Source organism: Cyanistes caeruleus, chromosome 3, assembly GCF_971803275.1.
Source record: "Cyanistes caeruleus chromosome 3, bCyaCae1.hap1.1, whole genome shotgun sequence".
In the NCBI taxonomy this organism is placed as follows: Eukaryota; Metazoa; Chordata; class Aves; order Passeriformes; family Paridae; genus Cyanistes; species Cyanistes caeruleus.
The window spans coordinates 114,132,854-114,159,594 of record NC_141703.1 but is presented as its reverse complement, the minus strand read 5'-3'; the positions used below and the strand labels follow the sequence as shown (position 1 = coordinate 114,159,594).

General features: G+C 46.3%; 1 protein-coding gene across 4 annotated transcripts in view; it reads right to left on the bottom strand.

Annotated features, from left to right (window-relative positions):
- The window catches only part of LOC111942420 (glutamate receptor ionotropic, kainate 1), a 113,334-nt gene that overhangs the window by 29,523 nt on the left and 57,070 nt on the right, over window positions 1–26,741 (bottom strand). For 2 of the 4 annotated variants that reach the window (XM_086883687.1, XM_086883684.1), the window contains exons 4-12: window positions 24,104–24,285; window positions 17,593–17,646; window positions 16,518–16,691; window positions 13,647–13,790; window positions 6,297–6,404; window positions 5,583–5,627; window positions 2,901–3,014; window positions 1,691–1,894; window positions 1,094–1,317 (exon numbers count right to left, since the gene is read on the bottom strand). In XM_086883687.1, the coding sequence (XP_086739813.1) occupies window positions 1,094–1,317; window positions 1,691–1,894; window positions 2,901–3,014; window positions 5,583–5,627; window positions 6,297–6,404; window positions 13,647–13,790; window positions 16,518–16,691; window positions 17,593–17,646; window positions 24,104–24,285 (1,249 nt within the window). The remainder of the gene's footprint in view (window positions 1–1,093; window positions 1,318–1,690; window positions 1,895–2,900; window positions 3,015–5,582; window positions 5,628–6,296; window positions 6,405–13,646; window positions 13,791–16,517; window positions 16,692–17,592; window positions 17,647–24,103; window positions 24,286–26,741) is intronic. The other 2 variants (XM_086883686.1, XM_086883685.1) reach the window with 1 other exon arrangement.

Sequence of the window (26,741 nt, the reverse complement as noted above, 5' to 3'; positions counted from 1 at the left end):
GAGGGCTACATAAATCTCAGAGACAAATGAGAAATTATTCAGCTGCTGAAAAGTTGAAAGAATTGACAGGAGGATTATACCAACCTGGGCAAATTATTCCCAAGTATTTGTTTTCCAGGAACTGATGTCAAAATGTGGGTAACCATTTAATTCACTGTGACAGTGCTAAGAAGTGGATGGTTTCTGGGGTTATTAAAACCAACCAATATTTGCTGAAACACTTTGCAGATCTTACAGAAACCTTGTGTAATTGGAGACATGGACAGGTCCTGATGTGGGTTTCAAGAACAGCTAAGTTTAAAATGTATAAATCTAAATTAACACAAACAGAATTTCATTTCTTCAGTCTATGCAGCTGATGATAACTAGGCATTGCTTTCCAGCACCAGCTCAAGGAAAGCATTTGTGTTCCTTTCCACTGTTCTGAGGTGGAGAGGGCTGGGGGATGTTTTCAGTCTTGGCACACAACTGCAGAAAAGTCAATCTGCCAGAGTGGAGCAGATTTAAGATTAGTCATGACTGAGATCATGGGTTGTGTACACTAGAGTTATTATTTATGGTACAGTGAGGCACAGCAGGAACCCTGGGAAGTTATGAGGAATTGCACAGAGCCCTGCAGCTGCCGAGAGGGGTGAATTCCTCTTTCACCTCAGGCCACCTCTGGGAAGTTAACCCATGACCTCTCCTCCTCTGATTCACAGAACCATTTCTGTTGGAAGAGACCTCTAAGGTTGGACCTGCAGCAAAACTAGGTTCAGCTTTGGGTCTTTTACCTTTGAACTGTGTGCACCGTGAGTGGAAAAGGGAAATGCCTACATGCAAGTAACAAACTGCTTTTCAGCACATATCTGCTGGGGCGGTGCCTACTGATGCATCCCATTGGATATTTCTCTTGGAACAGCCCTTAAAGAAAGCAAAAGCTCAGTGCAATACAGAAAAGCAGGGGTGACGAGAAAATACCAAGACTTTGCAGAAAGATTTTAGGATTGGATGAGCCCCTTAGGATGGTTTGATACCCCTGTACTCCAGAGCCCATCCAACACCTGCGAGGGGAGAAGCTGTGGGTGCATCTAAAACTCTGTCCTGGCCTTACCTGGCAATGACAAAGAGGACACAGCTGACTCCAAGGCAGGCCAGCAGAACATACATCCAAATATCCGGAGAGAGAGGGTTTAAAAAGGAGAAAACGCCGGGGTTGGTCCCGTTGGGCTTCCGGTACAAGATACTGATTCCCAGCGTCATGAAGGGCTTGGAGAAGTCAATCACTTTCTCTCTGACATAGGTAATGGTGAGAGGAGCAACAGCCAGGTCAGCTTTCTGGAAACACAAAAGGGAAAAAACTCATTCCCTTCATGTTTAGCAAACCCACTGCAATTCCCTCCATTTCTTTCCCAAGTATTAGAAAACAAACCAAATTTGGCTCAAATTCAACAAAATTTAACATTTCTAGGGTATTTTGGTGGGGTGTGGCATTCCATTTCCACTTTTCACAAGGCAGGGGGACATCTGGGACATGGCACTGACGGATGTTTTCCCCAACATCTGCCAACTGCTCATTCAGACGTTCCTGCTCTGATGGGTGGCAAAACAGACACAGCAGTGGCTCTAAAATGTGAAAACCACAGCAAAGACTTCAGATATAAAATACCCCAGGAGAAAGGAGAGCAGAGAGAGAAGGATTCAGTCTTACATGATCTATGAGTTCCTTGACCATCCCATTCCACTCTCCCTTGTCATTCTGGGCTCCGTATTTGCCGTCAGAAACGAGTTTGACCTCGTAGATGAAGCCTAAAATATTTGACAGCTCCTTTAGCAAGTCCAGGCAGTACCCCTCGAATCTGTCATTGCCATACAGGGGCTTGTCAGACTTCTTGTACATCACGTAGGGATCTTCCTGCAGGAAAATGCAGCAGACAGGCAGTGAGAGGTGTGAGGCTTGGCTGGGATTGGATCCGTTTCTCTACGTGATGGTAATATTTTCCAAAGGAATTGCAAGTACATGGAAACCAGCAATTTACTGTGTGCGTTAAAAGCTGTTCTAGGTGTGTTGGCAAACTCACTGAATGAATTAGTGATGAGCATAAGGGCCTTAATTTTCAGTGGAATGGAACATTTGTGGCTCCCAGGAGCTTTAATTCCAGTTGTGCACAGCAGCTCCAAACTCAGACCCAAGGTCTGGACCCTGCATTATCCCGCTCCAACGGACAGGGAGGGACAGTGAAGGAGAGAAGATTCTAAATAACAGAAAATAACCTGTAAGGGGAGCCTACACATTTTATATTCTGTGAAAAATACATCTTTACTGAAAAGTACCTTCAAATGGAGTAAAGAGGGAATGGAGAACAGCAAAGGCAGATTGCAAAGTACATTTTTGCTTTTCTTTTTACACGATTTTGGATAGAAGAAGACCTGGGTAAGCAGTTTTGTGTGGCAAAACACCTCTGGCAATAGACAATTAGTGTAGAAGGAGCCTTTGAGCTCTTTTCCTCCTTCTGAGGAATTAGGAAGTGGCATTACTGGGCACGTAGAAAGCACGAGGCAGAGCAGCTCCCCAGTGCCCAGTCACACCTTTTCCATCCCTCACAGTAAGAACAATGACTCAATCTGTCTGTCTGCTGTTTACCACTTCCTTTCAGCCCTCTTTGTCTCATTTGCAGTAAAACAAAGGATCTGTAAGCAGTGCCTGCAAAGCTGAGTGTTTGTGTGTGTTCGTTCTGGGAGGAAAAGTGCGCAGAGCTCGTCTGAAACACTGGAGAACACAAAACAATTTTGGAGGCAGAGGTTCCTGGGGGTCTTCCACTGGCAGTGTGGTGGTTTTGAGGCAATCTCATGTGTGTGTGTCTGTGTGTGTGTGTGTGTGTGGCTCCTGAGCCTAAATCTAAAGCTGTGGGCAGCCTTACCAGAATGGTGGTGACGATGAGCGTGCGGTTGGCCAAGGAGTCCGTGATGTTGGTGGAGCGGTCCTTGTTGCTGTCCGTCATGTTAAGGCCACTGTAGGAGTTCCAGACCCCAATCTGCACGGAGGAGAGTGGGTGAGAGGCTGCCCTAATTCCCTAAACCCCTGGAGCACTGGTCTCTGGGGTCACCTCAGGAAGGGACCGAGCGCTGGAGGAGGGCAGGAGCTCAGAGTGAGGCAGCAACACCACAGGCCAATTGAGAAACCCCAGGGAATGACTGCAAAATGCATAAATGCAAACCCAGGAGCAGTGAGAGTATGAGGCTTGGCAATGCCGTGCTGGGGTGGCCAATGGCTACTAAAGTGGAACATTCTGGCTTTGTCCCCTGCTAAAAAAAAAAAGTCAAATGTCTATTTTTATGTTTGTTTTTTTTTAAAATTTTGTAATGGTGGAGTTGAGACACGTGGCAAGACCTCTCTCTTCCAATAGAACAGGTTAAAGACCTGAATAACTACATTGGAACAGACTGATGGATGCACTGGCCTTTTGCTTGCCCTGTGCCTTCAGCAGATTTAGCAAAAATTATTCTGTCATTCCTGGACTCCTGGATATGCCAGAGCTATCAAGGTGATACCATTTCCCACCCCAGCAGTATTTTCTCAGCAAACAGCAGTGGCCAAAGGCAAATTCCTTTCTAGCCCCAGAGACAATGAAAACTTCCAGTATTTACTGCCCAGTCCAAAGCCTCCAGGGAAGATATTTGTGGTTTCAGAGGATTTGGATCTACACTGTGGGAGCAGAAATTATAACCACGTTTTTTTCTTCAGACCAATATTTACCCAACTTAAATGCAGTCTGGAAGCACCTCCAGTGTTTTTGCCCTTGGATTTTTCGTGTCCAGCCTGGCTGAGGGCTGATGTGATGAGCTCCAGGAGAGGAGCTGGCTCAGGCAGGTTAGTTTGTGCTGGGCATTGTGGAGAGGACAAGCCCACATTTCAAGCCAACTCAGGGTTTGTGTCCCCAGGTGCCATTGCTTTTGCCCCTCACAAATTTTTTTGAAATTCTTAATGGGGACATCTGTGCCATCAAAAAAAAAAAAAAAAAAGTTTATGTGAAACATTTGTCAGTCATTCCCTTTGTTTCCAAAACTAGATCAGGCTGGGAAGCTGATCTGGAAAGTGCACAAATTTACAAAGGAGATTAAATGTTGGCTATTTTGGCAGCTTGGGCCAGGAATACACTAAATATACAGTGTCCTTGGATTTCCACCAGCGTGGATGAGCCCTTCTGCTCACTGTTACTGACTTGGAATGTGTTTGTTGGCTGGCAGTGGGGAAGAGGAGGACAACCACGAGAACAGGGAGCAGCACAGTCACAGAGCACACAGAATACACCAGGAGAGCACTGCACATCTGGGCAAAGGGCAGCCCAGGCTGGAGGGGGAGGAGGAGGAGGAGGAAGGATGAGGCCAAGGTAGGACATCACTGTGGGGAGTCCAGGGGATGTTTTGCAGTTTAGTGACAAGTTTCAGAGGTGTCATGTGCCCTTCCCAGGGAGCCCGTGCTCTGAACCAGCTGTAATGTGGTTTAAATCGGTACAGCAGAACACGAGATGCCTGCAGTCAAAAGGGAGATTGCTTCTGAGTGCCAGGGGATGATCTACTCCCCAGGGAGGAGGGGAGAGGACTTTGTGCCTCAGCCTGATCCACTGGAGATGAAACTGGGTTATTATGTACGTATGTGCTCCATGAGAACCCAGAAAGGGGTGTAGAGGGTGTTTTACACTGGGCTATTCTCACAAAAACATCCCAACCCCAAAACCTTTCTAAACTGCGTATGAGGGAGGGGGTGTGGAATAATGAGATCTGTGTGAACCATGGACAAAATACAATTCTAAGAATTATAAAAAAAAATAAATCTGTCTCATGACTGCAGAACACTTCAGACTTAGTGGATGGAGTTTTTATCTTCTCCTCATAGAACAGCAACCCGGGGTTGTAAGTCCTGTGGGGAGCAGTGCGAGAAGCTGGTCTCCAAATCTCACTTTTGTGTTTTAAGCACCTTATGTTCAAAGAGGGATGAGATTCCTGGGGTAATTTACATCTTTTATAAACAAGCTTAGTCCCAATTTCCATATGTTAGTGAATGACAGCACCCACTTAATCATCTCTATTATTTTCTGTAAGGAGCTAATAACACACTCATCCAAATTTTGAGGCAATAGTGCTTGAACGCTGCCAGCACTGAGAGGTTTGTGTGGGGAAAAACGCCCCCAACCTGCACATTAAACCAGACTTTGGAGCTGATGCCAATACACATCCAAAATGGTGTAATTTTACCCCTCAGGGTAAATTTTAGGTGGATCAGGAAGGATGGCACACGAGAAAAGGACTGGTTTTGCTGCAGCAGGAGCCTCTACTCAAAGATGGGAGAAGCACAGCTTCCAAGCAGTAAAATAATAATTAAACCCCCCTGATTTTGGTGAAAAAGCTGAATCCTGCCAAAATCTTTTTAGTCTTTGCAATTACAGTGTCTCAAGTGGAGAAAAGCTTATCCTACCAGGAAAATTCCTGCTTTCTGAGAGACTGTTGTCTCTAAACTGCAATAGGAGAGTCACCATTAAAACCCAAAGGCTGAGTGTGAAGACCCAGCCCACAGGGTTTTGGCGTCACCTGTCTGTACAAACCTTCTTCCACACTTTATATAAATGATTAGAACCCTCGCCAGCGGCCTTGGTACAGGGAAAAATAAACAGAGTGCTTCATTAAAAATGAAAAGAGAAGCTGTCTGGAGAGCTGTGTGGGAGCAATTACAGTTAAATTCTCAATTAACCCATCAGCAATTACCACCCAGAGCTAAGCCAGCACACAGAGCAAGGGCCAGCAGCCTCGGGAGCTGCTGTCACCTGTGCTGGGGTTTGGGACACCCGCAGCTGCCACCCCCAGGGCAGCCCATATCGCTGGCTGAGGGCTGGGAAGAGGGAAAGAGAGCAAATCCAATCTCAGAAACCTGGAGAATTCTCAACATCTCTGCTTTGCTGAGCTACCTTCAAGTACCTTCTTTCCTCTCTCCCTCATGTCACATTTATCTGTGCATGCTATATAAATGTATCCATCTCTATATATGAATTTACCATCCACAGTTGCGGTGGCAAGAATTGAAAATGAGGTGCACTTAAAATGATTCTTTCCATTAGGTAAGTATTGCCTGCCCCACATTTCTCTCCCATATCTTGAAATACACTACAAAATAAAGAACCAAACTTAGCAGCTCTGCTTTGACTCAAATCACATGAGAATAGTGGGGGTTTTTACCCCAGTCATAGGAGATTCAAGCTGAGGAACCATGCCCTTATCAAAATAACTTTTTGCCATGGTTTTTTAACAAAAGACCTGCTTACCTTTTCCGTGCCTTCCTCCTTGAGGCTGATGATGTCCAGGTCGAAGTCCTTCCTGAGCCCGTCGGTTTTGTTGAAGGTGATGCGCCCTGTCAGGCCCTCCCAGCGTGCCTGGGGACACAAACACAGCTGCCTGTGGCACCCAGCAGGGGCTACTCTGACCCCGTAACAACAACTGCAATTTCAATGCACCACAGCACCCAATCATTTCCAAATTTGGGGGTTTTAAAGCATATGTGGCTTGGCTACTCTGACAAAACCCCCATTTTTTGTTGTTTAGTTTCTTTCTGATGTTTTCTATTTTGCAATCAGGCACAAGTCTGTGACATTTTACATAGATTGATTTACGTATGTCTGGTACTGATAAAAAAATACAGACTGACTAAAGAGAAAGGGAGAATTGCATGTGTCCAAAGCCAGGGCAGCTCTGCACTGGACAAGAATTCACTAAAGAGCTAAGAAAAGGAGTCTGCTCTGTCCAAGCTGTGGGGCTGGGCCTTGGAGCTTGCAGGAGAAGCCCAGCCAGTCACAGAGAGCCCATAAAAGCTTCATGGTAAGGCCACGGAATGTCACACTCAGAGGGGAGGACAGCACACGAGTCAGAGGAGAGGTCTGGTCCAAGCAGCACTTCCCTGTTCCAGCCTGACCCAGAAAATCCTAATCCTTGTTTTAAACACCAGCACCAGGGTCTGCATTTGTCCTGTGCAGCCAGGAGGATCCCCTGTGCTGGGGAGCCCTTCTTCAGGGAGAAGGACCAAGGGCAAGGATGAACTTTCTCCACAATTTCAGTCTCCTGTATCTTGTGAGCTTCCCACCCAGCCCCTTTGCCTTGGAATGAGATCTCCCTCCCTCCCACCCCATTTTGTCCCAGAACTGGTGCTTATCCATAAAACAAGGCTATGGGTTTCAAAGTGCAGACAATTTTCATAATCTATTTTTGGGAAGTCCCCCGTTAGATTAAATTTGTCAGAGATACAAGGAGAGCTGACGATAAATGATGGCATTGTTCCTTCGTGTGTGTCAGCCGTATAATTTTAAATTACAAGCTTTTCCACCACACATCGTTCCTTGCCTCATTTAATTTATTGGAGACAGAGGACAGAAGTAAAGCTGCATTAAAAATCACCACACTTACAGACTGGTGTCTCCCCTCGCTGTTTAATCTGAATTCCAGCCCGGAATCTGCAGGATTTAATCTCGGATGCTGGGGAGCTCTCACCATATGTCTCAGACAAACCTGGTGCATTTGGAATTTGTGGAAACAGCAGGACTTTGAAGGTAACACTCTTAAGTAAATAAGAATGTAAAAGCATTAATGCAACAAATTTGCTGTGAGATTTTCCATCTCAATGACTTGGGAGTATACACAAGTCTGTGCTGTAAACAGTGAAACACTGGCAGGGTTATTTATTACTTATTTATTATGTGGATATAATCAAGATGGCAGGGGGCACACTATGGATGAATTTCAATCTCTAACATCCCTGTTTCCTCCCTGTTTCCAGCCTGTCTTTTTATTCCACTGATGTTCCCCCACCTCTTTTTGATAAAGATGGAACATTTTATCAAATCTGCTCTTGAGAGATCAGTTTCTCCTGGGAGGGGGATTTGCTCCTGAGAGATACTTCCATTTATTGATCACATATCCTGTGCTGCTGATCCTGATTCCCAGCTTTATGTTGGGAACTGGCAGCAGGAGCCCCCATTTCCACTCTTGTGGAAAAGAGATTTATATGGTGAAATGCATCTCACTTTTCCAAACGGGCTTTGGCGCTTCTACCTCTGCACCAAGGGGAGGAAAAGGCGTTACAAGCTGCTTAAATTGTGAGATCCAGAGAAGTGTTCAGGGCCTTTGTCCAACTGCAGTCCCACTCAGACCACCAAATAATGAACCAAAAGTGCCTTCAGTATAAACAGGAGCCAGGGAGTGTTTCTCAGGAGGGTTACATGCTGATGGGATTTTTAAACCTAATGGTGAGGAACACACTTCAGGTACCTTCTGAATTCTAAACTTATTTTCTGATTTTTCTTTTTTTGCTTCTAAACCAAAACAGAGAAAGCAGCACATGCAGAGTTCTTGTTAATTAACAAACTGAAATGAAGCAGAACTTTCTGAAAAGCCAGGAGCTCTATGTGTATCTATCACAGAGATGGGATTTCATGCTTTCACACACAGGATTTATAGCAATTTTTATGTTTCTGGTGACACATTGAGTGTTACAGGACATAATAAAAGCTGAATTGGAGCCTGATCAGGTAATTGATCAAAGAACATAACTGTGAGCAGCTGCTCAGACTCCTCCTTACCAAGCCTCGAGAAGGGAATGGACAGAAGAGATTACAGACACAACTTCAGCCACCTTCAGAGGCTGGCAGGCACCTGCCATGGCCAAAATACACAAAGCAACCTAATGAGAGCTGTGAAACTCCCTACTTTCACTGCTTGGAAAGACAGGGATCGCGAGGAAAGCACAAATCTGGGGTTAAATATTCCAATTTCAATCCCTTTCAATAGATTGATGGGAAATTACACCAACAGGAGAACAAAGCTGACTCAGCCTCCAAGGTCAAGCACTCCAGAGGAGTTTTATCAATTCCCACCCATCAAATGGTCTTTGTATCAATTTTCACTTCACCATCTTGGATCAATGCAGGAGCCCCCATTTCAGCCAGAGCCAATCACCAGTTCAATCCCAGAATCAATCAGTTCAGCTGCTTCCAGACTTTTCACAGAACCATGGAATATCCTGGGTGGGAAGGGACCCCCAGGGATCACCCAGCCCAGCCCCTGGCCTTGCACAGACACCAAACAATCCCACCCTGTGCACCCCTGGGAGCAGTGTCCAAACTGACTCGAGAAATTCCCCAAACAGACCAGACCCAGTTATTTATTCTGTAGAACAGACCTGTATTTTTTATTCTCTCTTTTTTTCTTCTCTTGTTTAAGTACAACTTGAAAATTTGGGAACTTTTCCCTAAAGGCAAGCAATCAGCTGGGTTTTTCTCTGGCTTTAATGGGAGTTTGGTCAGAAATCAGTCACCTGTACTGTTCCTTGTGGGAGGATTACTTCAGAAACTGAAGTCCAATTGGAGATAAGAATATTTTCCTGCCTACTCTGTTTTGTCAAGAGATTATTTTGACCCATGATATGTATATATTTAATTCTTCAGGTTATAATATTTTTATTTATTATCAGAAGTTCCTAGGCAAAATGAACATCAGTTATTGGTTTAATGTTATTTATATATATATATTTATATATATTTATATTATATTTATATATATAAAGTTATTGGTTTAATTCCTAATGAGCTACAGGGGTGAAGGAACCCATATTCCCAAATTTCTGACAAGGGCTTTGGTGGTACCTGACACTTGAATGAAAAATTTAAAAACCTAGGAACACCTAAACCTACAATGCTCAGAACACCTCAGGTCTCTTTTATGTAACAAAATCTCCCAGGGCCATAAATAACAATACCATGATAATAATGAGTAATAAATACATAAATAATAACCAAAATGCTACTGACCAAGAAGAGTTTAATTTTTCCTTTAGCTTTCTTTCCTTTGGGAAGAGAAAGTCCCTGCTTTTTTGGAATTGCAGCGAGAGCTGGCAGATTGAAGTGACAGTGATATTGCTTCTCCTTGGAGTGGAAATTGTGTGTGATGAGCCACACATCAACTTGTCAGCTCTTACAGTTAATCCTCTTATTAACAGAGATTCCCCCAGGATTATGGAATGCAGTGAGTTCGGGTATGACTTTGCCATTACCCTGCTCCAAATCTGGCATAACTGATAGAATAAAGAGAATTTCAGCACTCGCCAGCATAGGGATTTATCTATGGAGATAAACTGAGAATTATGATGTTCCACAGCCTCTTTACTTGGAAGAGCTCCAGAAAAAGTGCTGGGCTTTCACTGAGCAGCACTGGAATGGAAATACAGTGAGAAGCAGAAAGACACATTTTCCAAGGCCAGAGGGGTGGGATTATATTGGACTGTGAACATGGCAAATGTAACCTGTGCATTATGTTTGAGTAAGCCTGGGTATATTAAATACATCCTGAAAAAAGTTTCGTGTAGCAAATATCAAAACATCCTCCATATATTCAGATAAAGTCACTTTATAATGGTTCTTGCTTGTTTTTTTATGGACAAATCTACTGCCCAGGTAACATTTAATGAGCTGAAAACAGAATGGAAGAAAAATTATGTAATCTTTTTGTCAAACAGCTTGTTTTGATTTTGGATATCCCAGTATCAGTACCCTGCAAGTAATTTTTTATCAATTTTCATCAATTCAATATGTATTTATTCTCAGCGTGCAATCCTGCAATTGCTTTGCAATCTGGGCGTAGATAATTCCATAAGTAAGTGTCTTTCCACTTGAAATTTGATTTCAGAATATGAATGCCTATTGGCATTACCCTCAGTCTCACTGTCTTCTTGGGAAGCTGAGCTTTATTTCCTAATAAAGCACCACGGGATGCAGGTCAGGCAGTTGTTTTGTTTGCTCTCCTAATTAAGAGTTTTCAGGTCAAAGTAACAGCCAGTAATAGGCTCATAGCAGAAATGCACATTGTGGACTAGAAGAAAAGGTTATAAAGAGTGAAACAAAGAAAAAAGCTTGTTTTAGTGAGAGTGGACCAAGTGTTAATATTAAACTATCTGGTGAGAGAAGCTCTACAGCAGTAGACAACTGTTTCAATTTGATGTAAGTGAATATTGCAGCACCAGAGCCCAGAGAATAAATCCAGCCAGCACCCACAGACCCTGTCACTGGCTCAGTGCTAAAATGCAAAGAAAAAAATGCAGCAGAAGAGATTTTATTTCATGTTTTGGAGCAAAATGTCATTTTATCCCAGTCATTGCACAAAGATTTCAGTTCTGCCCCACAGCTCCTCTCTCAGAGAGCAGGGGAGGTGGGGATTTCCTGGCTCTTCTGCCATCAGGGTCTTGTACTGCTCTCTCCTTTTGAATTGTTCCACTCTGCAGGGTTGGAGTCCCAGGAAAACACTCTGATGTGCTAACTCTGGGAGCAATCAAAGACCATTAAACAATAGAAATGTTCTGTTCTCGTACAAGATTCTTTGTGCTCCTGTGTTTGGAGATGCTGCCAGTCACAAACAGAACAAATTGATGGATACCTCTGCAGATGGATTGCTTTCCCTTCTGTCATAATTTAAATTTCTACTTTTACTGTAATGAAAAACCTCCAGCTCCTTCTCCTTCCAGTAGAGAATGCAGATGGATGGCTCTCACTCCTGGTCTCAGTGGTGGCATGGATCTCCTCAAAAACACAGCAGGAGCTGAAATCTCTTCAGATCTCTTTCAGACTCTGAGATTTTTCTCTGTGATTCTGCCTAAGGGCATTTAGCAGTCACTCAGAATCCAATCTGCATCTCTATCCTTCTCTCTGCAGTTGTTCTTTTAATTGTGGCTGGGTTTGAAGGAGGGGAGCTCACACTGGTTTCCATGGTAATTGAAAAACAATCATCATCTGGGGCCTTATGCTTTAGTCGGAACATGAGCAGAACTTGACCACTCAATTATAAACATATTTCATGTTTACCCCCATTTTTCCTTCAGAAAAGGTGGGATCATCTTTTCTGTCCCTGCTCCCCCTCTGCAGACAGACAAGAAGCTCCTTTTCCCTCTGAGCAGGGGTAAGGGGCACCCCCTGCAAATGCCTCCAGAAGGGCTCAAAGATCAGAACATCCTTCAGCTGCGAATGGCCCTGGGTCACTGAGAGATGCAGCTTCTGACCAGGATTTACTTTTCATTAAAAACTCCTTAATGGGCTGTTGCAGAGCCTTGATCCCAGACATTTCATAGCAAAGGCCCACAGAGCAAATGAGGTGACCTCAGTTCTTTTCACCACCAAAATAAAATGCAAAAACTCACCAGGGAGCCGCCGAAGCACTTGTTAACTCCAGCATCTGCAGGAATCCCTGCAGGCAAATTCTTTGTCTGGAACTGGTTTATTTAGACTGGAGTACTGAATATTTGTCTTTAGATCAACCTGTGAAATGCCTTCACAGAATGTCAGTGCCACATAACAAAAACGGAAAATTAAATTCCACCTATGTGGGCCCAAGCTATCACTCTGCCTCCTCGACTTTATTTTCTCCACTGATTCACTAATTCCTAATTATAAAGTTCCTCTATCCCCGTTGAACAAACCAGACCCTAACATGATCTAGGGAGGTCCAAACGTATTTAGTATTCTCTTCCAACTTGTATTTTAGGCTTTACAGGAAATGCAATATGGTCTTATTAAACCTTATCCTCTGCTTTCAACAACCACCTTCTTTTTTTGCCTACATCAGACACAGGAAGATAAGACTCTGAGAGTATTTAAATCAGTGTTTTACTGACCACGAGAGACTCTATTTGCAAGGCCATCCGTAATTAGCTCCCATATCTCACTCCATGCAAGAGAAGCTGCTTGTCCATGATAAATGAGAGCTCTGTCACAGCTCAGGTTTGAATTGATCTGCTGGGGTACATCTGATACTCTTGGGCAAAGTATTCTGGTTTAGGCTTCAGGACCCCTTAGTTTTATACTCAGCATCCCCCAAAATAAGTAGGGTATCACTGCAGAGGCATTCACTGATCCAAACTCTTTTGTTAACTTTCAATTTTGTTATAATTATTTTTCAAATGCAGAGACTGAGGTGGGGAAAAGGTAAAACGTAAGTGGGACGCTCCACGTAATTTCCAATTTTCTTTTCCACACTTCCCTAAAGGAAAGGTTTCCATTTCAAAATCAAAATAAAACCGGGACTTCTGAAAGAGTCAAGGCATTTCAACCAAAATGCATATTTTTAGGATATCTCTGGATCAAGCTCAGTCATGAAGCAATTTCCTTCTCTAGAAGGAAATTCCTTCTTTGCTTTCAGGAAGCAATGTCCTTCTTCAGAAATACTGGCTGCAATGTTTTCTGGATATTGATCACTGATCAATCTGCAGAACAGTTGGAATTACACGGTGAAGCAAGGACAGAGCTACAGACTCACTTTTCTCTCAATTTCCAGAACAATTGCTGTAGTTACCTCATAGTTTTAGAAATCATCAACATCCACAACAAACATCAACCGAATAAAAAAATCTGGGAGGTCTTATAGGCTTTAAGTCTGAGACTTTGCCACACCCAGGGTTTAGCAGCTGGGCAAGACCAGAATGGAGGTCAGAGCCTTGTGCCTGTAAATCAGGGGTTTTGCCAGGAAGGGGAGAGAGAATTTGCCCTGTGAGTGCCAGGAACAGGAGAGCAGCAAGGACCAGGACAGGGAGCGGGGCAAGAGGAGAGGAAGGATGCCACCGAGCCCGGTTGGGGTTCTGCACTTGCCTCTTTGATGAGGTTCATGAACCTGGGCCCGAAGCGCCAGGGCTTGTGGCGGTGGCACTGCAGGGAGCTGACGGTCATCTGGGCGGCTCTCTGGGAGGCCACTGCCACCATGTACACGGCGTCGTACATCAGCGCCGCCTCCGTCTGCGGAAACACAGCCCTGCCTTAGCGCCCGCTGCCAGCCCTGCCCGCGCTCCTCGCGGGGAAAAGCCTCTCCTGGGCCCTCCACGCAGCCCTGAGGAGCGGCAAAATCCAGCCCTTCACATTAATTTTGGGGTGTTTTCAGCAATTTCACCTTGGGGAGATGGAGGTCAGGGGTTCCAGGCAGGCTGGAGAGGGCTTTTAAGAAGTGCCAGGTGTATGAGCCGCTCTTCTCATGGCACTTGTGGGATTGTTTCCTTCCCAACAGGTCAGGCTGGCCCTGCTTTCCAGGGAAGCCAATCCCACAGATCACCTGGAAGACATCCCACTGCCCAGGTATCTGCTACCTCCAAGGGCCTGCTGCCCTCGAGGATCCAGGCTTTTGGCACAGATGTGTGCAGTGGTGTCCTAGAGAGAGGGGATGTGTCCTTTGGAGGCGTGTTTTGGGAAGATTGAGTTGGACTCACACATCTAACTTCCCACCACAGCCCTTGGATCCTTGAATACTACCCCATAGATTCAGATACCAGAATTACTGGGTGCTGTTTGTGCACCCGTGCTTCCTTTGAGAGTGGGTTTGTGAGTTTAAAGGCACGGCCTCCAACTGAGATCACACATTTTGTCTCCACAGGAAAGTCTCACCTTCACCTGCACTGGCCTTCAGTGCTCTCACAGTGAGGTGGGAATGGCTGCTCTCCCTTAACGATGCTGCACAAATTACCTTTCAGGTAAACCTAATGAATAATTTAGCAGGGGCCTGGAGAAAAAAGGCAGTAATTCTGTAGTTGTGAAACTGGACTCCTTTATAGGAACCACAGAGCTGATCAGTTTGCTATTTCTTTTCCATGCAATTCCTCTGGGAAATTAATACATTTGATTCTTTGTCTGTGCCATTTACTTGAGTAAATTACAACAGCATCGGTGTTATCAGTATTGGAGGGGTTTGCTCAAATATATCTGAATTTAAGAACTAATCTTAAGATAGTGAAGAAAAAGAATTGGTCTTGATGTGCTTGTCAGAATCAGCCCAAAATAATGCTCCACAATGGGAGCAAGTTGTGAGATCAGAAAACATTGTGAGTGATGAGTCAAGCAGGAGGAGACAATACCAGCTGTTCTCACAACAAGCAGTTATTCCAAGCACACTCAGGGAATCAAGGGCCGACCCCAAATCCCTCAAAATCGACGTAAATATTCCCATCAATGTCAGCAGAGCTCAGTTTTTGCACTGGACTGGGCCCTCAGGATTGGATTTTACTGGCTCTGCCTGTGTCCCAGGCCCAGAGACCCTGGGAGGAGATGCTCTGTGGGAATCTCCTCTGCCCCCACTCTGTCCTGTGTGGGAGTGCCGATGCTTTGCCCTGGCCACACGGTGTGTCCCCAGTGTCTTCAGCACTGCCAGGCCTGGCTGCTCAGTCCTGTCCTTGTGCCCCTTGTCACTTGTCCCTCCTCCATGCAACAGCGGGGAGTCCATGTCACCTGCCTTGGCTTGTCACCTCCCCTCACTGTGGCTCTCTTAAGGGTCTCAGGGTGCAACAAGTCACCTCATTTCCCAAAGTCCATCACCTCACCCTGATTTCTGTGCTTTTATGTCAGGAGAAACAGACTCAGAGTCAGTCCTGGAACTTGTTTTTCTGATTTTTGTGTGCTGCTTAAAGCACTGCAAAGGAAGCCAGAGATCTCATTAGGCCAGCTCTGCCTCTGGGTGCAGTTTGGGCATCCAGCAGGACGTGAACTCAGAACTGTGTTGCGTGTGCCCTGCTGACTTCCCACAGGCTGCTCTCAGGGCAAACAGCAGAGCATGAAGCAGAAGGGCTAAACCCGGAGTTAATAACAAGATATAGAGTCCTGATCTCCGTGCTCTGTGCCGCCTGTCGCAGCCTTTTGTCAAGTGAAGCGCAGCAGTGGAGCAGCTCTCCATCAAACACCAGAACTGGAACCTGCTGGGAATACTGAAATGATCCCAGCAAGAAGGGAGAGGCTTCCCCCGGTGCTGTGCCGAGCATCGAGAGCACTGAGATTATGAAGGTGCAAAGGAGAGGACAAGAGTCAGGGACACCAAGGAGAGCAGAAGGGTGGTGAGAACTTTGCTTTTCCCAGTGTTGTATTTGTTTGATTTCTGTGCAAATTCCCATCAGGAATTCCCAGGGACAGCTTTCTTCCTGCTTTGGGAATGAGTGAGCACAGTGCCACTGCCCAAAGCAGCACCAGCGTGTGCAGTGCCAGGGAAAGCACACTTAATGCATTTCTCCTCAGGATGTTAAGACATTTCCAAATTTTCCCTGCAATCATCTGCAATAAAGTCTATTTCTTCTCGCTGCGAGCTCCGCTCAGTCCATGAGATACATTATCTCATGCTGCAAAGAGATGGCAACCCTTCACCCTGCCAAACTGAAGGGAGTCATGCTGTCCATGTAATTGCTCCTTTCCTTTCCTACTTGGGGGAGTGCAGAGGAGGAATCCCGGTTCCCTGGCTCGATGATACCGTGTGTCTGTCTTTAAATTACCTCTCAAAAGTTTCTGTAGAGAAGGAAGTGAAGCGAAAGGGCACTTTACCCATTTAAAAATGCTGCTCCCTTCCCCCAGGTGGGGAATCTGCCCCTGCGGGTTATAAATCCCGCACTGCTTGGGAAGCTCCATTTCCCGGTGCGTTTCCTGCGGTGGGAGAAGCGAGGCAGCATTTCTGTTTTCTGGGGTGAAGGAAGGATGGCACCTTCACGGGTCGCTTACCGTCATGGTGCCATCGCGGAGCCCCGACTCGGGCCTGGGCGGCGCCTGCAGCCGCTCCATGGACCACTTGTCCACCACGGACGACACGTGCGGGTTCTCGATGTTGAGCAGCCGAAAGCCCGTCATGTTCACCCCGCTGTACCTGTAGGGCTCCAGGTCCAGTGCAAACAGGTCCTAAAGCACCGGCAAGAACACAGACAAAACCATTGGTAGAGGAAATTGTGGGGCTTTTCCCCCTGTGCCCACCCTGGCTTGGGTTTGAAACCTGACCGAGCCCAGGCTGCGTGAGATGGGTGGCGTAGCACACATCTGCTTCTGGGAATGAGAAGATCAGTTCCCCATGGCAGAATTGCTTTGCAAGCAACCTGCACATTTTAATTTCCAGCAGTGCTGCAGCTCTGACAGGCCGACATGAGGAATTAGCTGGCCAGCGTCAAGCTTCCTTCTGAGCTCGGGGGAGGAAAATTCCGAGAGACGCGGCGAGCGCTGCGCTTTGGCTGCTCGGGAATCCCATTTTCCCCTGCCTGCCTCCCCAGGCACCTCTGCCAGGCTGGGGGATGGATATGTCAGTGCATGCAGGCTCCATGTGCTCTGACATTTACAGGGCAGGAAAAGAATGGGCATTTAGGGTGACTGAACCATGTGGGAACCTCCCAAGCTCTGCTTGTACCATCAAAGAAAACATAGGGGTTTGCTTCTAATATAAAATTTCCTGAGTGCTTTCATCCATTTGTGATTTGGTGGTTTTATAAGTAAATGAAACAGTTAAACAGTGATGAAGCAGCAGTGCCCACAGTGCAAAGCCATTGGTTCTTTATTTTGTTTCACTCTGGTCCATCTGTATTGATGGTTTCCTGTTAACCAGCATACTGCAATTAATTTTCACTGCATTAAAGCATTAACTGGCCCCAGAAATGGGTCCAAGCAGCTTTCTTGAGAAATTGTGTGTCCTGATATTCCTAAGGACCGTTAGCACCCATTCTCCAGGGGTTTCCTTGACTAATGGCAACAAAGATCTCCTAGAAAAAGGGGAAACAGAAGAAATTCCCCCCCAGACATTCATGGCATTCCTTACCAGTGTTGTAAAAAAGTAGTGGTAGTATTCTGTCATCATTCCCATGGAGAGAATCTGTAAAAGAGATGGAAAGGTGAAGGTACTTTATTCAGAAAGCTCCCAGCGTGCTGCAGTGCCCTTGAAAAGCAAGGGTTAAACACATCACAGGCCATGAGAGCTTGATTGCAATAAACCCTACATTTTTCTTTAGGAGCCAAAAATATCCTGTTGTATTTAAATGATGTTTTTATCACCTCTGCTCAGGAAAGAGATTAAAGATTGCAAAACTTCCAGGACAAGAAAAATTACTAGAGATAACAAGATGCTGAATTTGGAAACATTTTAGTCTGCAGTCTGGAAGTGTCAAAAAGGAATTTATTAGCAGACAACACAGTTTGTAGGGAGAAGTGTTTAGGGGCAGGGTTTTGTATTCTGCTGCCAGGTGAGAACGGGACCCTGGTGAGGGCTCAGGCGTAGAGGAAAATAGAAAAAAGGAAGTTTCTCTAAGTGCCTTTTATTCCCCTGGGGAACGTGGGCCAGCAGGAGGGTGCCAAAACAGCTGGGATGGAAGAAACTTTGGGCTGGATTGGTATTCTGGAGGTTTAAATGGACACTGCTGGCCGCCTTGGGCAGAGGAGGACAAGGTTTTCCTTCCCCGCCCTTGCGCTGAAGGACAGTTCCTGATGAATGTGCTTTACTCCCTCAGCCCTCCCCAAAATCACTGGGAATGCTTACAAAATCAGTGGGAATGCTTACAGAATCAGTGGGAATGCTTACAGAATCAGTAGCAGTGCTTTCATACCCCCGAGGGTGTGTGGGTATCAACTGTGTGCTCCACAGCCTCCCTGTAGCTTTCCTCCACTTGTCCTCACCTCCCCACACGCTCTCGCCAGGATGGGAGAATTCTGCCCTCTCTGGGATCTTGTGAGGAGGAATTATAAACTGGGAATCCGCTGAGGAATTCATTGCCACCGCAGAAACACAAACCAAGGTTAACTCCTGCTCAGTCCTGACCCCAGCAATGTAAGGATCTGTTATTAACACCCTTTTAGGATAGTTTTTGGAGTGCCTGAATAGCTGTTTGAAAGGCAGGGAGGAAAAATGGGATTTGGCTGGCCAAAATTCCCTTTCCTAGCAGAAGCCTCTGAACATCAGTTGAGTGATTTGCTATGGCAATTACTCACATAAACAAAAAAAGGAAAGAAAAAGCAAGGGAGAAAGAAACCCCTGAACTTTCTGAGCTGCAGCAGATAATAAAACCAGCTCAGTGTTAATCGCCAGCAACTGATCCTTTTCCAGCCACTAAAAGTCAAGCCAGAAGGCAACTATTTCATTGAAATGCTCCACTGGATTTACACATCAAAATTGCCTTTTTTATTTCTGGTTTTATTAATCCTCTTCTATTCTGTTTCTTGGAGCGCTTTTATTACCTGTAGAATAAGCTGGAGGCCGCTGTTCCTTCCCTGTTTATGCACAGATAACAATATCTGTTCCAGCCAGGGGAACTTTTGTGTGCTGCACTTCCCAGCTGACCTGGCTGGACTCAGTCCCCCGCCCTGGAGCCTGGATTTCTGTGGTTTTGCAAAGGAGGTGCCAAATTAGTGCTATTTTTATGGTGCAGATCTCCTTTGAGCTGAAACTGCTCTGAAACAGTCCAGTTGTGACCCTGGGGGGCTCAGAGCAGCTGCCAGGTTAAAGAAATGTGGTCTGAGCCCAGGAGATGCTCAAACGCCTTTGGTCCATTGCAGGATGTCTGCAGTCAGTCCACGGTGGTGCTTTATGGTGAAAGCAGGTTCTCATCACTTTACACGGGGATCCAAATGCCCAGACTGAAGTTTGGATTTTCCAGCTTGGATTGCAGCCTGAGACAGGAGAACTGAGAGGTCCCTTACACGAGGCAGCCAGACAAGGGCAGCCTGCGTGTCTGGGAAGCATCTCCCAGCTTTTGCTGCTGCAGCTGCAGTGCTGAAGGTAAGCAGAGACCCGAGGAGAGCAGCCTGACAGGAGGGTTTGCCTCTGAAAGCTCCCTGGATGGGAGATTTTAGGAGAATATTGATCAATATCTGTGAACAGAGCTGGCAGGACGCACACGAAGCTGGGGAATGGTCATGGTTGCAGAAGTCATGCTGGAGGTTTGTTCTTTAAAATAAACGCACCCCAAGACAAGGCACAGAAAATGCTCAAATAAACAAGCAAAAGCCCAAAATCCACCAGCAAACAGAAACAAAGCACCTGAAGAGAACAGCCTTAACTGGCTGTCCTCCCCTCTCTCAGTCATTGAGGATGACATTTAGCTATCAGCTATTTAGCACTTTGGCATGCCTGTGACATGTGCATTAGATACTAAACAGGGGCTTTTTATTCGTGGTTCAAACAGGCTTTGCAATAACAATTTAAGGGAAATATGGCTGCTAAGCAAAATTCGCACTGAAGGACGGTTTAATGCTCTGATGCAGGAAAACAGGAGATGGTATCAAGTCAGAGCAAAAGCAAGAGGAATGCTGAGAATCATGCTGGACATCCCAAAGCATCAATAACTCCCAAGCCTTAATTCCCTGGATGCTCCTGTCAGTGTAAATAAGAGTTTCCAGGGCTCCTCTGCTGAGTGTTTGCAGCACAGCAGACACAGGAAAGCAGCTCCCAGCAGCTCCCAGGAGCAGGGCAATAAAAACCTGCTTGGACCAAGGGTGGATTTCAGGCTGGGACACCCCTGAAGCAGCTGGCAAAGCTTCCCACAGAGCAAGTGACCTGAAAGAGAGAAGCAGCCCAGGAGAGAGAGGGAAAGGCAACATCTCTGAGTGCCTGCCCACCGGAAACTGGGATGAGGTTTCACTGCACATTGCTATTTAAATAACTTTGCATGTAATTATGTAAATAATTATGCACCTGATACAAATGTCCTATTTAAATAATAATAGCTTTTACTTACAGTGGAATTCAGATGAATGTAAACTAGGGAAATCAGCCTCAAATATTCTTGTACATCTCCTGCCCAGCCTTCCCTGTATAACATTTGTTCTTCAGCCAAACTCAGATATGGTTGGACAATGGGAGATAAAGACACTTCCATCTCTAATTATCCATTCCAGATCAGGAGCCTGGTCCTTGTCCTTTGCAGCTGTGCACTTTCAGCTGTGGGTCGTGAACCACGAAATGAATCCAAAAAAGTATCAGTGGCCAAATTATATATGGCGAGCTGACAGAGACTGGATAAAAATACTCTCTCTTATGTCTGAAAATCTCTTTTGGGTGCTCTGTTCCTGGCTTGAATCACATCCCAGCTCTAACTTGCATTTGTTCAACTTGTAAAATCTCCCTGCCTCATTTAGATCCATTGTCAGTCTGCCTTCGAGGCGGGCTGGAAATGGAATGATGGGCAAGTGCATTAGCAGGAACTGCACCGAATCCTGTGCTGGCTTTCACTCTGCATTTCCCTCTCTCGAGCTATTATTTCATTTCATGGCCACTAAATGCATTGCATTTCCCAATTAATTAGCCTCACTGTTTTCTAAAGCCAGTCCCTCCCTGCTGCTCAGCCACACGGGGGCACCTGGGGGATCTGCCACTGCTTCTTCTCCTGTGGAAGTGGGAGCAGAGCTAATCCTGCTTTTTCTTAGCAGGGAGTGGGCTCCAGCCTACCTGCCAGGTTCCTCGAAGGAGCACAGTCAGGAGCTGAAGTTTTCTATTCTCACATCTATTACTGTACCAGGAATGTACTCCATGGTGACACCTGGTTTTTCAACCTTCTGGAGGAACTGAATTAATGATTCTTTTCGTTGTCTGTCACATCGTCTCTACAAGATGCTCTGTGAGAGCCTTAAACCTGATTAAATATACAGTACACTTCCTCAAATGTATTTTGGGGGTGTGAAGAAAGGAGTAGGTAATTTAAGGTTAGCAGGGATGTATTTTGTGAGGGGTGAGTTTGCCTAGCAGTAAAATCTGCGTTCACTCCTGGTGTGTTAGCACAAACTGGGGGTAAAGCAAAACAACTCAACCTCATACAAAAGGCAGTATCAGACTGAACAGTGTGCAGGATAAATTGCAGGATTTGTGCATAAAACAGATGGCACTTTGCAAGAGCAGTATTTAATTTACCTGGGGAGTGCTTGCCTAATGCAGACAGAGCACCAGCCCTCTGTCCACCAAATATTCCAGGTAAATGCCATAACCAGCAAAGGAGCCTTCTTGGGCTGCTCAGGGACTGAGGCCATCCAGGCTCTGAGAGTGTCAGAGAGAAGGGGAAATGTGGGAATTCAGAAAATAGCTTGTTCAGCTGTGTGCAGGCTCTGTATTTTGGTTGAATTAGGTTATTGATTCACCTGTTCTTGTTGTGCACACAAGGAAGTGTGGCTTCACAGGGTTTTAGTGGAAGCCATAAATAAGGAGAAATTAGAGAAGAAATCTGTCTTTTGTGGTGTTTTTTAAAGCAGAGACTGGAGGAGGTGAGTGGAGAGGTGCACACACTGCCAGCACAGCTCCAGCAGAGTTCTGGGCTAATCCTGCTCCCAGAGGAGCTTTTGGACACCTCCCTCCCTGGGTAACAAGCAGTGCCACAGCTGGTGTCCCCTCCCTGCTCCATGGGCTACCAAACACCTACTACCTCACCTAAAAACAGTGAACAGACAAGAAAGAGCTGCTCTGGGGACAGCTTTAGGTGACCTTGAGTCCTGCTCCTGTGAGAAATCTTACATAATTTAACAACACCACCTGTTTTTCCTGTGATGGCTACTGGAGTGTTTGCAAAGCCAAAAATATTCTCTACTGATGTCACAGAGCTTCCTTGAAATGATTTCTCCAGTGTTTGATATCTTGCTTCCAGCCAGGGTAAAATGACAGAGGGGTTTGTGAGTGCAGGGATGGGGAGGTGAACCAGGGCTCTTCCTGTAACCTGCAATCAGGGGAGCCCCACAGCAATTCGGAGCCCTCCACACCTGCACATTTCACAGCTGTCTCTGGCAGGGAGGGACTCAACCCCCGAGTTATTGCTGCCAGCATCCACACCCAGCCACAGAACTAGCTCACAGAAAAGCCATTTTCCCTTTCTTTCCAGCCTGTATTTATGTTGTTTCCTCTCCCACAGCACTGACCCACAGGTGTACCTCTCTCAATCTTCCTGTTATCTCCCACACTGTCATTCCCTCTCCTTCCCCCAGTTCTTCAGGCACTGGAGAGCATTATCTGTATCTGCAGCCTGTCACTTCTCTGGCTGATCCATATCCCACACAAACTTTTCTGCTGCTTTGCCCTGCTTTAGTGCATCTTTTAGCACTCCCTCCTCTTCTTTTGACACTTGGGTTTTGTTTTGGGGTTTTTTTTCCATACTCAGCCTGGCATATTGGAAGCTTTGTGCCTCCTGCAGTGTGCCAGACATCTGCACCTTCATCTTGCCGGTCCTTCAAAATCTGTGTTGTCAACTTAACTCTTCCCCCACAGATCTCCTTTTGGAGCAGCCAAAAGTGGGGATGCTTTTGGGCAGCCCTGCAAGGAGCAGACTGGGGGGACAGCCCACTACCCCTGCCCAAACAGTGCCCTACAGTGCCCTCCCCACCCCTGAACCTCAAAGCATTCACAGCCAGGAAATCCTAACATGTGCTGCAGGGCAGCATTCCTGAGAGCAGGAAACCTCACCCTACAAGCTCACAGGAATTGTGTGCTGCAGCTGATTCTGCAAGTCCCAGCTTTCTCCAGCCTGGAGAGGAAGAGTCCAGGCTCCACACAGGAATGCAGTAACTTGCCTTACCAACTTTGGCACGAAAAGCTGCTCTGCAGAACCTCAGTATTTCGGTAAAACATTCTGGGATGGGAGCAGAAAGGGACTTTTATGGGCATTTAGTTAGTGGAAGCTCTCCGGTGCTCTGTTGTGATCAGGGTATCGCATCAGCTTGATTGGCAGGAGAAATAACAACTCATCCCTCATCCCTGCAGGTGCAGCAAGAAGGGATCTGCCCTCAGAATGTATGGAGCTATTTTCTGCAGGCTAACACTGTGCTTTAGACTTTGATTGTCAAGGAATATACAGCAAGTGACACCAGTAAATTCTGATTCCCACCACTCCCTGTGTGCCCCTGGGAATGTGCCAGCCCATTAATGTCAGGCTGTGTTTGTCCTTGCCTGCTGTGGCTGCCCAAATCTCACACTTGGGCTGGGCCAGCCCTTGCACAACAACATCTCTCATTGCTTTAAAAGATAGTTTTTTCTTCTGATTCTGCCCCCCCCTTTTTTTTTTAATTGGAAAGAAATAAAAACTCTGTTGATTAAACCAAGACAAGCTGAAGCCCATGAAGAGATGTTGTCCCTAGCCAGGCAGCACCTGGAAAGTCAGAAAGAAAAGCCTTTTTGCTCCCGTGGGACACACGTGGGGCTCTCTGGGCATGTCAGGGGCTCTGTGGCTCCTTTTGTTGTCACTTCTGTCCCTGCATTCACAACCCCCTGGCCCAGACCTTTGGGTTTAGTGCTCCCAGGAAGTGGAATCAGAGAGGATTTCAGGGTACAAGGCTGAGGTGGAGCTCTGCCTCCCTGTCCCTGGTACCTGTTTGAGGATTTCTGCCGCCGTCTCGTGTGAGCAATCGAATATCACATAGAACTCCTTGCCCTTCTTCATTTCCTTCAGCAGAGGCCTGGCATCCTTGTTCCCAGAGGGCAGCTGGCGGATTTTGATTTTAATGTTGTATCTGGAAGGGGCTTTGATGAGCTCCTGCAGGCGAATGAGACCTGAAAAATGACAGGCAAGGACACAATCACCAGCCTGTGCCACAAGGATTTATTGTCAGTTAAACAGGGTTTCTCACACTCCACTCTCCCTAAGGATAATTGCTAGTTCCATATTGCCAGCTTCCTAACTAATATTATTAAAGCCTTTCATTCCCATGTTTATACTTGGCTTCAACATCTAAATATTTTGAAAGGTGTTTTTAGCTGGTTGACTACAGGATATGTTTGCATTGATATAATACAATATAAACATATTGTAGTATGTTTGAGACATAAAAAGCAAATAAAGCTTCTTCTTGTGCAGCTCATTATTATTCCAATACCAAACAGCAAGAAGATAAAACTGAGGAAACCTCTAACTTTCATGCCTGATGTCACTCAGCAGCTGTGAGATCTTATAGAAGCTTTTGAGATGCAGCTCTATGTCCTCAAACACAGGTGATTTCTCAGAGCTGGTGTTCAGCTGGAACAGCTTTACATGCCTTAGCTGGAGTCAGTGGAGCTCAGCCAGAGCCTTGTCCAAGTGTTTAAACACAGTGCAGTTCCACTGGCTAAATCAGCACTCCTGAGCCATTTGCAATGCCTCCAAAACCGAGGGAAGATAGTTAAGAGCTCTTTGAGGTGTGTGATTACAGCCTCTCATTATCCATGAATGCAATTCTCCCACAAAAAATTCCTGATCTCCTGCCGAGGGGAAGGAAAAGGCTGCCTTAAAAACATGCACAGAGAGAGAGAGAACACAGGCAAGGAGCGCTTCTCGAGCAAAAATCAAACAAATTATTAAAATGAAGGTGCTCCTGCCTCTCCTGCTGGGAGTGGGGATAATATTTGTGTGGGGTGTGAACGTGGTTGAGTGGCACATCGAAGGCAAGACAAAGCTCCCTCTTCCCTGCCAGGTTCTGAGGGCTCGCTGAGTCCAGGGCTTTTGTCTTTCACTCAGTACTGGACACGTGCTTGGGGAGAAGCTGCTGTCCCTCCTCATCAACAGAGAACGTGGAACATTCTGAGTGTCCAGCTGGAAATGCTGCATGCACTGGGAGCTGGCCAGGGGCCAGCTGGGGAACAGAGACCACTGGAGCTGGCTATGGTGGGAAAGGGGTCGGTGTCACCTGGCTGGGAAGTGCAGCCCAAGTCCCAAGGGCTTGCTCCTGGCTGCAGTGCCCTGGGACAGCAGCTCCAGGAGGGAAAGCTGAGGTTTTGGGAGGAGGAGTCCGGCATTCAGGGAAGCCTTCATCTCATCCACACCTCGTACTGAGAACTGGTGTTTGTCTTCCCAGCAACAAAAAGTGCTTGAGTGCAAGTGTGGTGAAAAGCAAAAAAAAATAAAAAATAAAGGATTTTCCAACCCACGTCCCTCTCCATTTAGGGGGAAGAAATTACTGTGTGCCTTAAAATATCTCCTTTGGTCACATCAGACTGGGACCTTGCACTTCCCAACGCTTCCTGCTGCCACATGAAGTGGAGAGGGAGCCCAGGTGTGGTGTCCTGGAGAAGCCAAAGCAGGGGTGGAAAGAACTGCAGCTCTTTTTCTGGAGGACATGGCAAAAGCCTGACCCCCTGCGCCCATCCAGTGCCACCTCCTGCCCTGGGCAGGGACACCTCCCAGGAGACCAGGGTGCTTCATCCTACCCAGCCAAATTGTTTTTATTCCTTGTGGTGTAACCATGTCAAACATCAGGGATGAGAAACAAAAGATCTTGGGTTAACTGACATCACTCTAACCCCAAATCCAAGGACTACTTATACTGATCAAAGCTGACATGTTTACTTTCCTGACTCCGGGTTAATAAGATGATTGATGATTAATTTACTTTGCAAATACCTCTGCAAATGAAATCTCTTTAATATCAGGCATTTTTGTAGCTGAGCACTTGGTGTTTTGGAATGCCAACTTGCTCATGGGGTGGGCTGGAAAAGACCTCTCCTTGTTTCTATTCTGTCTAGAAGATGTATCTAGGAGCTACTGGAGAATGTCCAGTGGGGGGAACAGAGAAGATGAGGGGTCTGGAGCATCTCTTGTGTGAGGAGAGGCTGTGGGAGCTGGGTCTGGTTACTCTGGGCAAGGGAAGGCTGAGAGGGGATCTCTCAAAGCACACCAACATCCCCTCAGTGCACACCAACATCCCCTGAGTGCACACCAACATCCCCTCAGTGCACACCAACATCCCCTCAGTGACACCAACATCCCCTCAGTGCACACCAACATCCCCTCAGTGCACACCAACATCCCCTCAGTGCACACCAACATCCCCTCAGTGACACCAACATCCCCTCAGTGACACCAACATCCCCTCAGTGACACCAACATCCCCTCAGTGCACACCAACATCCCCTCAGTGACACCAACATCCCCTCAGTGCACACCAACATCCCCTCAGTGCACACCAACATCCCCTCAGTGACACCAACATCCCCTCAGTGCACACCAACATCCCCTCAGTGACACCAACATCCCC